The 12,758-nt window shown below is 54.6% G+C and overlaps 1 protein-coding gene across 1 annotated transcript in view; it reads left to right on the top strand.

The window, feature by feature from the left end:
- The first annotated feature begins 1,387 nt into the window (after positions 1-1,387).
- PRIMA1 (proline rich membrane anchor 1) overlaps positions 1,388-12,758 on the top strand; it is a 62,217-nt gene continuing 50,846 nt past the window's right edge. Inside the window, 4 exon segments of the mRNA XM_059056908.2 lie at positions 1,388-1,430; positions 1,433-1,487; positions 2,114-2,237; positions 9,134-9,269. Coding sequence (XP_058912891.1) covers positions 1,388-1,430; positions 1,433-1,487; positions 2,114-2,237; positions 9,134-9,269 — 358 coding nt within the window.

The following is a 12,758-nucleotide window of genomic DNA, read 5'->3' on the forward strand; positions in this document are numbered from 1 at the left end:
TACAGGCGGTGACTTAAGGGTGCCCAGAGAGATTGGGGAAAGGAACTAAGTAAACGTTCCTTCGATGAATGAGCTATGGGATCTGACTCTCCACTCTCTGTCCTGACCCACTGGTTCCTTCACCCAACCTAAAAATAAGATTGTCCATGCCTTGGGGGCGGGGGCGCTCTGGAGAGCCCCTCTATCAATCAAAGCGCTCGCCAGGTGCCCCCACCCCATCAGCCCAGACGAGGCCGTGCATACCTGTGGTGCGGCCTGGCGGGGCCCCGGGGCAGCTTGTTTGAAAGAAACGTAACGCGCTACTTCGCCACCGACTTGTTGATAATCTCGCCTCAAACAGGAGTTTGAGATGGCTGACGAAAAGCAGTGGCGGAGAGGTCCTCCCCGGGGCCGTCGGCAACTCCTTCCAAGGTGCAGTCAGTAGTGTGGCTGGAACGGTCCCCCGGCCCGGGACTACAGAAGGGAGAACACAGCACTTGGCCCCGAGAGTAGCGGCCTGCACCGCGAGCCCGGGCAACCGGGGCGCCTTCGGCTCCGACCGAATGGGGTGGAGGAGGGGAGGGATTCCGCAGGGATCGAGCGCAAAATGGGGTCTCCACGAGTCAGTCCTTACCCCCTTCCCGCCCCTTCGGAGAAACTTGGCGGGGGGGACGGCAGGCAAGGAGCAAGACCCTCGGGAGCTGGAGTCCTCTGCCTAGCGGGTGGATAAATAAATTATTAAGCGCCCAATACACAATAGCCTCACTAGATGGAGACGAGGAATCACTGCAGCGGCGCTGGCGGCAGCTGCGGCGGCGGGGAGCGCGGGCGGGAGCGCAGCCCCGAGCGGGAGGCGGGCGAGCTCTGGCTCCGCTCACGTCTGTTTTCCTTTTTCGTGCATTATTTATTTCGCCTCCGCCCGCGGCCCTGCGGCCAGAACAGGCGCTCGAGGCCAGCGCCTCTAGCCGCTGCTTCACGCGGGCCGGCGTGACGGGCGGCCGGAGCTCGAGCACCCCAGCGCCCCGGGCAGCCGCGCGGCGCCACCGGGGAGGGCGGGGACCCGGGGAGGGCACGCACCGCCCGCTCCAGGCGGCTAGGAGGAGACTTTCCCCGCCCTCCGCCTGCGCCTCGGCAGCCCGCCCCGGCCCTGGGCGCGGGGTGCCGCCCCTCCCGCCCCGCGCGCAGCCAGGCGCAGCCCGGAGCCACCGCGCCCTGCGCCCCGTGCGAGCGCGCCCTGCCGGGGCCCCCGGCTCAGCCGCCCCGGAGGCCCAAGCCGCGCGCAAACTTTTGCTCCGGTGCCCGGCGCTCCTCCCAGGCATGTGAAGCCCCCAGGCGCCCGCGCAGTCGCCAGGGTGAGGACCGAGGCCCCGCCTAGAGGGCGGGGGACTGGGGAGGCGGCTGGCTTTAAATGGGGGCCGTCCGGCCTCTCGGGAACAGATTCTGCCGCGGGGGGAGCGAGCGCCTCCCTTCCTCGCGCCGAGGATCGGCTGGGGCCGCCGCCAGGCAAGGTGGCGTAAGGCCCCGGAGGGGTGCGGGCGGAGATGGAGACGTGGGGGAAGCTCGTGCCCTGAGGCCGGAGGCCGGGGCTCGGCAGAGCGCGAGGGCAAACGGGGTGCGCACTGAGGTGCATGTGTTGCAGTGTGCGCAGTGAGGGCCGGCTGGGCAGAGAGGGTGCACGCAGCGTGTACATGCGGGGCCAGCGAGCGTGCGGGCAGGAGTCGGTGGGTGTGCACGGCCGTTTCTGTGGGTGTGCACGCAGGGTGAATGGTGCCCGCCGGGTTCGAAGTGTGTACACAGTGGGAGAGAGTTGTGCATGGCTGTTTCTGGGGAGGTGCACGGACCTCGGTAAGCGTGCTTGGCTGTTTCTGGAGGTGTGCATGGGGCCAGGGTTTGCGCGCAGGATTTCGGGGGCGTGCACCACGACGGACTGTGAAGTTCTTGGCTGCCGGCCCCTGTGAGTGTGCATGAAGGGTCAGCGAGGATGCAAGCTGGAATGAAAAGCCAGGCTTGGTTTACGAGGATGCCCCAGGATGCGGGGAGTGCCCGCCCAACCTGGACTGCTACGTGTGTGCGGGTGCGCAACCACGATGGTGCCAGCGGCGCCCGCCTGACCCGAGCTTTGCTCCCCTGACAGTTCGCCCCGGGAGCGGGTGCCGCGGGCCGAGATGCTCCTCCGGGACCTGGTGCTGCGCCGTGGCTACTGCTGGCCCTCACTGCTGCTGCACTGCGCGCTCCACCCGCTCTGGGGCTTCGTGCAGGTGAGCGGTGGCGCGGGCTGCGCGCGCCCGACGACCTCCTGGTCAGGACCCGGTAGGGGGTGGTTGTGACTTCACTCCCACGACCCTGGCTTCCTGCAGTCGCCCCTCTGATTGGTCCTGGGAAGAGTTTAGGAAAAGAAAGGATGCATCCTCTTGCCCTGAAAAGATAAGAAACTCCTGAAGGAGGGTTCGGTCCTGGCCTGCTGTGGCCTGCTGAGGCCTGCAGGACAGCGCCTTGGAACAGAAAGGGCTGAGGGAATGCCTTCCTGATGAGAATATTCTGTTGCAGAAATGCAGCCAAAGAAGCCTTAGAGCTTTTACAAACTTAAAAAGAAAAATGATGCCAAGAATATACCTTCTTTATTTCCCATCAGAGCCAATAGTAAGCTTCATATTAGCCTTCTTAAACTGGACTTCAACACAGAAGGGGTTGTTTCTTGTAGGTAGTAGAGTTGAGGAAGTGCACAGATTTTGCGAGGTGGCCACTGGTGGGGGGATGTAAGAAGGAGCTGTCCATCTATAAGGGCTGCCTGAGGATGGAATCTTCACCCTGGGCCCCCCAATCCCCAGGGCAGAGACCAGGTAGCCACCAACTCGAGTGACCTGTGTTAGGGTCAGAGAGATGGTAAGATGGGATGGTCCCTAGTCCCTCCCAGAATGCACACAGTCAGCAGCAGTACAGTGGAATGGTGAAGAGGTGCACTTTGCTGTCCGCTCTGAATTTGGAGCCCCAGCTCTGTCCCTTACCAGCTGGGGGACTTTAGACAGTGCGCTTAACCTCTCTGGGCTCTGGTTTCTTCTTCCTCATTGTGCTATTTTAAGTACTTGATGAGATAAAGATTACTTAGCACCGCAGCTCCTGAACCACAATAAACACTAAATGATAGCTGTTGCGCCATTATTGACGTTAGAAATAGTAACGTCACTCATCTATCTGGCTAGCCAGGTAGATTGCTACGTAGTCTGATCAACAATTTTGAATTGTTTTGATCAGCAATTTTACCATTTCAGTCATTGAAATACCCACTCTGGGGTATTTGCAGCTTCATGTCCTCCTGGTGGCATTTTGGGGCTTGGGGACTATTCAGATAGTTGCCGTGAGTAGGAGGTGACAGTCCAGAGATGATGGGTTTGAGCGACTCTGCTTGCCAGGCTGCCAAGGTTCGTGAGCTGTCCCAAGTGACGGGGCGTTGCTGGGAACCAGGGTGGTCAGTCCTGCTTGTATGGCAGCCCTGGTGACGCCTGGAGAGAACCAGGGGCTCTAATGCTGGAACCAGCCAGCTGGGGGGAGAGCTCGAGTGGAGGAGGGGCATACCCCCCCTCCAGCAGCACCAGGCCTATCTTGTGCTCTCTTCCCTGACCTGCCCCTGTGTCACTCAGAATTGTTTTCCTTTCGGAATTGACAACTTTGTTTAATGTGTGAAACGGCAGTTATTAAAGTCAGCAGTGCCTCCTGGGGGATTCAGAATTTTGTCACTTTGAAACACTTGGGTGGTTTGGGACCAGTTTCTCTTGTTCAACTTTTAGCTGAACCTCAGGTGTTAAGCTCACTTCCTTTTTGTATTCATTTGTTTACAATTTTCCCTCTTCTGGGAGACTTTTTCAGCTAGTACAGAGAGCAACATGATGATGTTGTTAATCTCCAAGGGCTGGAATTTTCTGCAGGAACTAGCAGGATAGCAACAGCAGATCCACCACCTCCCTACCCACTCCCACCACCGAAAGAAAGGATTTTGTAAAGTAGCTTCGTTCTTTAGCGGTGTTCTTCAGCCAGGCAGTACTCACACAAGCAAACGTGTGTGTGAGTGTGTGTGTGTGTGTGTATTTCAGATGCCATTACTCAATACAAATCAAGTTTTGCGAAAATCAATTAGAAAAGAAATCCTCCAGGCAAGTAGAATGGGTAAAATCTTGGCCGGAGGTGCTGGAAAGATTAACCAAGGACTGAGAAGTCAAGGGAAAAGGGGCTTTGGAAGGAATGGATTTGGTTTTTGAGCAAAAGAGCTGAAACCAGGAGAAGAGAGGGGAGAAGAGGAAAAATCGAAGTGCACAAAGCCATGTGTTTCCCTTTAAGTGGAGAGAGTATCATTTGTCACGTCATAGGAGTTTCTTGAATATAAAGAAATCTATCTGTGCTTTCGTGAGCTTTTTGCCAGAAGAATCCCTCTAAGTCATAAACATCTGGAAGGGTGAGACCAGCACAAGAATTGGGGAAGCAAGAGGTCTGTGGTCCCTCAAAGCACCAGGTTCCAACCTTGAGATCAGCCTGGAGCCTCTGGCTGCTGCCTGGATGCTAAGAAACTTAGTCATTACAGTCAGATGACATTAAATAGCCACAAGGTTGGTGGGGGCACTCTTGAGGCTCTTCCCTTTTTTCCAGATGAGTCCTTTTTTTTTTTTTTTTTTTTTTGCAAGTGAAGAGGATGACAGGCTGGCGAATTGATTAGGTGTGACAGGAGAGTGTCTCATCAAGTTACTGTGGTGCTTGGCCTGTCTCGCTAAAAGATGCCAGAAGCCATCATCCTTGTGGGCGCCCCCCTAAAGCAATTGTCATGGAGACAGGCTCTGATCCGGGCCTGTGGGTCTCTGTGTGGCAACGAGGAGCCATCCCAGACCCAAGTGATGCCCACCCCCCACCCCGTGGTCAGTTATGACAGCTTCACTTATTTAGTCAGCTGCAATTATCGGGCACCTACTGTTTGCCAGGCCCCCCGTGTTAAGTGCAAGGGATCTAGGGGTCCCTGCCTTTATGGCATTGACAGTCTAGCACTGGAGAGATTGTTAGACAAGTCATAATAGGCAAGAGTGCTCAATAGGAGCAAATAGCTTAGAAACGGGAGCTTGTGGAAGATTCAGAGAAACCTCGCAGATGCCGTGCTTCAGCTGAGACATGAACAAGGAGAAATCAGGAGTCAGGATGCAAGCGTGAGTGAAGTGTCCAGGCGGTGGAGGGAACAGCCCCAAGGTGGGAGGAGAGGGCAGGGCATTGGAAGAACGCAGGTGAGGCCTCTGTTGTAAGCCACTAACATCGTGTCTTACAGTTTGGACTCGATCCTGAGGGCTCTGGGGGCCGTGGAAAGTTTTAAAGAAAGAGACGACACAATCTCAGATTGGCATTTTAGAAATCTCAGTCCAGCTCCAGCACAAAGTTTGGATTCAGGGAGGGGGCGAGGCAAGGGGCACAGGGGCTGGTGAGAGTAGGGTTGACAGATTTAGCAAATAAAAATACAGGCGGTCCAGTTAAATTGTCAGATGAACAATGGATCGTTCTTGAGCATTAAGTATATCCCATACAATATTTGGGACGTGTTTATACTTAAAAAATGTTGTTGTTTCTCTAAACTTTACAGGGTGTCCTGTATTTTATCTGGCAACGCTAGGAGAGAGGCACGGCTACCCAGTGGAGATGTGATGGTGTCCTGGTTTAGGGCTGTAGCACTGGGAGTGAGGAGAGGTGGATGGATTCGAGGACTGTTTAGGAGGACTGGGCCAGAGAGCTATGCTGGTTGGCCCGAAGTGGGAACTGGCTGCCACAGCACCGTGTCCCCCAGACCACGGTGCCGGGGACCAAATCCAGGTGACTGCAGGACCTCTCTGTGCCTCAGGATTCTGGCCCCAGGAAAACGCTGCAGAGCAGGGACAGGAAGGCAGGAGATGGCAAAACTGGAATAAAAAGTGGTCACAGGAAGTCACGATACTGGCTTTAGGCGGGTCATTGACCTCTCTGGGCCTCTGCTCCTTCTTGGTCAAGCCTAGCTAAGAGCAAGTGACTTCAGGGACAAGTTTCTTCTCCTTGTAAGACTCTCCAGGCTGTAAACCCACTAAGCCAGGCATTGAGACAAGCTCGCGGTACTGAGGTCTCCTCTCTGCTGGTCTAAACACAACACTGCCGACCCGCAGAACCCCAAAGTGGACCCGGAGCTGGGGGATGGGGTAGATCCCATGTTTCTCCACTGCTGGGCAGACAATCCCGAGCACACATTTTTACTGAGCACCGACGGAACGCCAGGCGCTATGCAACTTTGGTAAATCACTTAGCCTTGCCAAGCCTGTCGTCCCAGCCAGTGATAAGAGCTACCTCTCTTGATTATCCTCATGGTGAAAGGAGGGCCTGTTTCCCATGGCTGACACACAGTAGGGCTCAGGAAGTCACACTTGGTCAGGATTGATAAAGCACAGACCCACCTACCTTTCTGCTCCAAGATGCTCACAACTTAGTGTGGGAGGACATTAACAGGGCGAAAAGTGCCCCAAAGGGGAGGGTTTACGAGGTGAAGAGGCAGCACTGGGCAGCTGGGTCTAATTTGGGGCGGGGGGCGTGGGGTTCAGGACAGCTTGCCTGGGAAAGCCATGTAAGAACTCGGTTTGAAGGATGCATAGAAGTTGGCAAGTGGATAAAGGACCTGTATAACCAGCTGTTGGTCTAGGGAGGCTCAGTGGCCACAGGTTTGCACGGGACCAAACCAGCGAGGAGCCCAAGGGGTCCCCGCTTCGGGGAGAAGGACAGCCCGCCCAGGCTCGCTAATTCTGTGATGACCTTTGGGTTAGCAGTTGTGCCTGCTCGCACTTCAGTGAGACCGTTATACAAGAGACCACCGACGTTTAACACGCAGTGTGTGCCTTCACTTCCCCCACTTCAGCCTTGACACTTGGCCCTGGTTTCCCTGCCTGTAATTTCATCACATTAAGCACTCTTATACATATGTGCCCTTACAGCCTCTAACGAAAATAGGTCATTGTGTTGGGCCAGGTTAAAGAAACGTGCTCCCTTTGAACGCTCTTGCATAAATTGCACCTTGGAGAGTGGGAAAGTAATTGCTTTGGCAATGGCATTGCTTGAAGTTTGCACACTTGGTAGAGTTCAGCGGAGAAGCAATTTCAGAGGCTAGCCGTTGGGAGAAGGGAGATTTTGAGCAACCCCCAAGGTCTTAGAAGGTCAGAATCCAGATGGTGATGGGAGGGCTGACAGCTACGCTGGGGGAGAAGCCCATGGATTTGCCATGACGTCTAAGGAGTTAATCATCTCCGTAAAATAACAGAAAAGGCTCACCGCCTGAGGATATGGGCGGGAGGTAAGATTGCCTTCCAGAGTTTGAAATGCAGTCAGTGGTCCTTTAAAAACACTAAAAGGTGGTGAGCAGGAACTTCCTGACCTCATCAATATTAAGTCAGGGCTGTAAATCAATCCACCGCCTGCTGCCATTCTGGTAGCCATTACCCATCCTGTTCACATCTGCCAAGTGGCAAGGGAGCAGCAGAGCCCTCCTGGCTCTCTCTGCGGGCCTGGAACCACGTGCAACAAAGGGTCTGCCCTGGCCTCCAAAGGCAGGCCTTCTGTGGCTGGTTGCATGGAAATTGGGGTCCTGGGTTTCTACTCACCAGAGATGACAGCCAGAGAAATGAACTGTGGGCATCACTGAAGTAGGGGGTGACCACCAACTCTTCCTTCATGTCTTTAAATCAGCTGTTCTCTGGACAGGCAGAAAATGCTAGGTTCAGAGATTGAGGCACTCTGCCATAGAGAGGGATGCTGGCAGGTGGTCTAAGCCAGCCGTTCTCTCACTGGCTACATAGAAGTTTAACCTGGGATGCTTCAACAAAATATACATGCACAGCTCTACCTGTAGAAATTCTGACTTAACTGGCGTGGGAAAAGCTCAAGCATGAGTATTTTTTAAAGCTGCCTGGAGATTCTAAGGTGCAAGAAGGGCTGGGAACTGCTGGGTGAACACAACCTACTTTTGCTCCCCTTTTTAGTTTACAGATGGGGAAAGTGGGACTGGTGTTGAAAGAACACCAGTCCAGGAACCAAGAGGCGTGGGCTCTGGTGAATTCGAGGCATTTCCTTAGGTGTTATGATGGCGAGAGAAAAAATAAAAGGTCTGACCCCTGACCCCATAGACCTTAGAGTCCAGTGGTAAATAGGCGGCTGAGCTAGGTAAACACCCCAATGTGGATGTCTGCCACACAGTGAAATCTGGTGCCAGGAGAACCTATAAAATGGAGATCTGACCTGGTCAGGGGGAGGTCGGAGATGCTTCCCTGAGGAGGTGATAGCCAAGCTGAGTAATGGGTAAAGCAAAGGGAAAGGTGTCGGAGAAGATTCCAGGCCACTGGAGTAGCGTGCTCAAAGGAAGGGAGCGTGACCAGGGGCCGGGCGCCGGAAGGAGGGCTTTGAGAGCAGAGCGGAAGGCCCGAGCAGGGGGCGAGGGGAGCCCTCCGTTGCAGGGCCCTGTGGCCCCGTGATTTCCCTGAGCTGTGGGTGAGCATCCGGGCATGGCGGCAGGGGTGGGGGTGGGGGTTGGGGGGCGTGGTCAGGCGTGTTTCCCACAAGGCCACTCGCGTGGCTTATGGGTCACACTGGGGAGGTTTCTCTGTTCCCCTTCGTCACGTGCGCCACCAGCACAGAGGCCTGGCCGGGTAAGGTTGCTCCTCCAAGGTGGGCGGATCTTGGCCCAGAGTGGACACAGAGAGGCCATCAGGAACTGTGGCCAGAGAGGCGGCGAGGGCTTGGTCCTGCACCATAGCCGGGCAGATGGGAGAAGCAGTTAGGTCAGCTTACGCAGAAGGTAAAATCAGGGTCCTGTCACCATCTGGGTGTGAGAACCTCAGGCGGCCACTTCTCCTGCCTGGGCCTCAGTGTCCTCATTGCACGATGGGGAGATTCTAGAAGCCTCTCATGAATGCCCAAGCCAACCGCCCCAGTCCCACAGAGCTGGAAATACAACCTAGGTCTCCATATCAGCCCCGCGTAACACTGTTCCCTGTGAGCCAGCCCAGCTTCTGGCTCTTCCTCCTGCCTAGGTCTGGGGAGGGGTGCGTGGGCTGGGGTGGTCCCGCTTGGGGTCCCAGTTGCCGCATTGGCTTCTCTCGGGCGCCCATGCCCATTCCTGCAGGTGACGCACGGGGAGCCCCGGAAGTCCTGCTCCAAGGTGACTGACAGCTGCCAACACATTTGCCAGTGCCGGCCCCCGCCCCCGCTGCCCCCGCCCCCGCCGCCCCCGCCGCCTCCCCGACTCCTCTCCGCCCCAGGTAAGTGAAGGCTCAGCTCTGGTTCCGGTTTCTCTTCGCGTTGCGTTTTCCGGGGCCCAGGAAGGACCTGGGAAACAGGTTCCCGGGAAGCCAGGAAGCAGAGGGCAGCCTTGCTTCCTTTGTAATTTTCCACTGGCTGAGCAGGAGGGAAGCCAAGACCCAACTTTTCCCTGCAGTCTGCAAAACGTCTTTCCCACAGAATGTTCCTGTGAGATGGAGAAGGATGTTTCTCCATTGGTTAATCAGATAAAAGTCAATCTCCATTTGATGAGTGGCTCTGCCTGGATTGTTCCGAAGGCCAGATCTTGAAGAGGGGCAGCCATGGGCACTGCTGTGAAATACCCATCCCGTGAGCATGGTTTCACTTTTTGATTCTAATTCACGTGTAAGGGAGCAATTAGTATAGAACCAGAAGTGGAGGCTCTGAGAGCAAAGTTACACGGGTGCTGTTCAGCCATTTGCAGGGAGTTCTGCTACACACATACACACACACATCCCCTCCCCCGCTCCGGTCACTTGTTTGCCTTGATTTCATCTCTGAACAATTTGATTGCAAACAAAGGAGGGTTTCTTTAGCCAGAAATGGCTTCAATCCTGACCCGTAGCGGTTAAGTTCCCGGCTTACAATTGCCAGTTGATAAGGTCTCTAACAAGAGATTCTGTATTTTGGTTTGATCACTCAAGTTGCGGTCTATAGAATGCCCAAGCTCATGTGTGGATCCACCTCATTAAACGCATCTCCGTTGAGTCATTTGGGGCATATTTTAAATAACTTTGTGACGAGGCTTATTCTCTGGTAAGCCGTGTTTCCAAGCTTGCGGCGTGCAGGCAGGGATGCGGTGTTCTGGTGGAATCTTTAGCAGTTCACATGTGTCTCTGCACTTTGTCTGCTAGGCCCCCACCTGTCTCCATTCTTCCCTGACACCCGTGGCTCAGTGCTTCTCAAAGTGTGGCCCTCGGCATCGCCTGAAGCATTCGTTTTAAAGTGCAGCTGCATAGGGCCACTTCAACCCACTGAGTCAGAGCCTTTGGGGTGGGACTTAGGAAGTGGCATCCTAACAAGTTCTGAGATGATTCAAGTGCAAGTTAAAGTCGAGAACCTCAGCCTACCACGCCCTCTGCTCCAGGCCTCTGCAGGATCCTGCCATCCCAAGATGCTCACCCTCCTCCTCTCTCCTGCAGGAATCCCCGGGCTGTACTGTAGGGCCCCACCTCAGGTCCCTGGCCCCTCACTCCCTTGCCTTCCATGAAATTCCTTCTCCCTCCGCTATTAAGCTCCGGCCCGTGCTGCTTCCAGGTGTGTTTGTACCTGATGGATCCACATCCGCCAGTTAGGGTCTGTTCAGTTCATCTTGTGCGAACCGAGCATTTGTGCCAGACACAGACCTGAAAGACCGTTCTGGTCTCTGGGATCTCTTCGGCCTCAAGGAAGGCCTTCTGTCAGCAACCCACAAAAAGTGACCTGAGAGAGCACAGAAATTGTTCTCCAGGTGCACTGGAAATCCTTGAGTAGCTGGGCCAAACTACAGCCACAGTAAACAGTAACAGTGACTCGGGGCTTCATAATAAATGGAATTGTTCTAGGTCATTGAAGGGGTGATGGGGAAAGGGCATCCAGGCAGAAGGAAGAGCAAGGGCAAAGGCTTGGAGGTGTGACACGACGGGACTTCTCATGGGAGGTCCAAGCCCCTCAGACTGTGAAGGGCCTTGTGTGCCTGGCCCAGTAGATCCCATTTCATCCTGTGAATCGTTGTTTGCCAGACAGTCACCTATCCAAATACCTCCTGTTGTTTGCCTTATTATTTTTTCTTTAAACTGACTCACTTTTGCGTTGATACAAATTAATCTCCAAAGAAAACTTTAATAACTACCATCAGTGAAAAACCAGAATCACTTGCGTAAGTAGAAGGTGACCATAAAAACAAATGCAAATGAACCAGTGTTTTAAAGTTCTAGCCTGTCGTGGAAGGTTCTGAGCTCGAGGCCTTCTTTCTTTCTGCTAAAAAGGGGGCGCAGCAGGTGGTAGACGGGTGGCAGAGCTGTAGTAGCCCAGTGTGGAGATATTTCTCAAGAAAGAAATCAGAAGGTTTGGGAGAGAATCAAAAGGGGCCTAAGTTTCTTGTTCTATGTTTCTGTGTGTCTGAGCACCAGGTCCACGTTTCATCCAATACCAGCTCACTTGCCTGCAGGGACACGCGCCCCATCCTTTAGGAAACTCAACTCTGGGCAGCGATGAGCCCACAAAGGTATTAAGCAAAGAAGTGACACGATCCCACACCGTCCGCTTCAGAGTCAACTTTCCTGACCATGTGGAGGGTGGATTGGGGTGAGCTACCCGACTGGGGTAAAGAGGGGACCGCTGAGATACTTCAGGCCCCAGACCAGCCGCGAAGGCCTGAAGCCAGGTGGGGGGCTGTGGAGAAGGGGAGGCAGATGGCGGTGCCAGGTGTGCGGGGAGAGAGGCCTCCTGTGAGCTTGAGGCCTGAGGGCACTTCCGGGTTAGCGGACAGCAGGTGTAGTTCGATTCTATGGTAGGACTTTTTCAGTTACAAGTAGCAGAAACCCATCTTGAAGTGGCTTAAGTGATGCAAAAACTAGAGAGAGCTTTTCCTTTTTTGGCTCATGTAATGGAATATTCCAGAAGCAGGTCTTATATGATGATGGTACTGGGTTTCCGTCTCTATCTCTCTCTTCTGATTTCTCCCCGGTCACCTTTTCTCTCAGGCAGGCCCAGTCTCTGTGGCTCCAGGCTCCAGGATTCCATCACCCTTACAGTTAGTAATCTCCCTACAAAGAGAGCTTCTCTTTCTCAATCATTCAACTAAAGACTCGGGGCTGACTTTCCCTAGACCAGCTTGAGTCACATGTCCATCCTTGGACCAATCATGGTGGCCTACGAGATGGAATGTGCTGATTGGTCAGGCCTGGGCCATGTGACCGCAGTTGACAGTTGAGGTTTATGGATAGAGGTTAAGAGGGTGGTGGCTTCTGAAAGGAAAATCCAGGTAGAGGGGCTGTGACCCAAGGATGAGGATGTGGACACCGGGCAGGAGGACAGTGGATGCACCCCACAGCCATGGGGTTCCTGGCAGATTAGACCAGTGGCAGAGAATGTGTTTTGTACACTGTCCTGGTCCTCACTGAGCTCAGCCCAGAACCCTTCACACGAGTACTGCCCGGTAATGTCAGACAGAGCTATGGCCACACCCACAACTTCTGCCTGTCCTTTAATTCCTGAGGAATTAGCCTCTCTCAGAGGGCACGGGGCTTCAGCAGGTGTGCACGGAGCTCCCCAGGTGCTGGCAGGGGCTTGGAAGTCAGCTATGAGCAAGAGAGGAGCAGCTCCTGCCCACAGGGAGCTCGCGGTGCAGTGGTCCATAATCTGCCGGGGGTGTGCCTAGGAGTGTCCTTTCCTGCCATCTTTCTGGATACACTGGCTCCAGGCACATGCCAGCCTTTGCTTCTTTGGTCATCAGACGTGCCTGCATC

This window comes from Kogia breviceps, chromosome 3 (genome assembly GCF_026419965.1).
Source record: "Kogia breviceps isolate mKogBre1 chromosome 3, mKogBre1 haplotype 1, whole genome shotgun sequence".
Classification (NCBI taxonomy): domain Eukaryota; kingdom Metazoa; phylum Chordata; class Mammalia; order Artiodactyla; family Physeteridae; genus Kogia; species Kogia breviceps.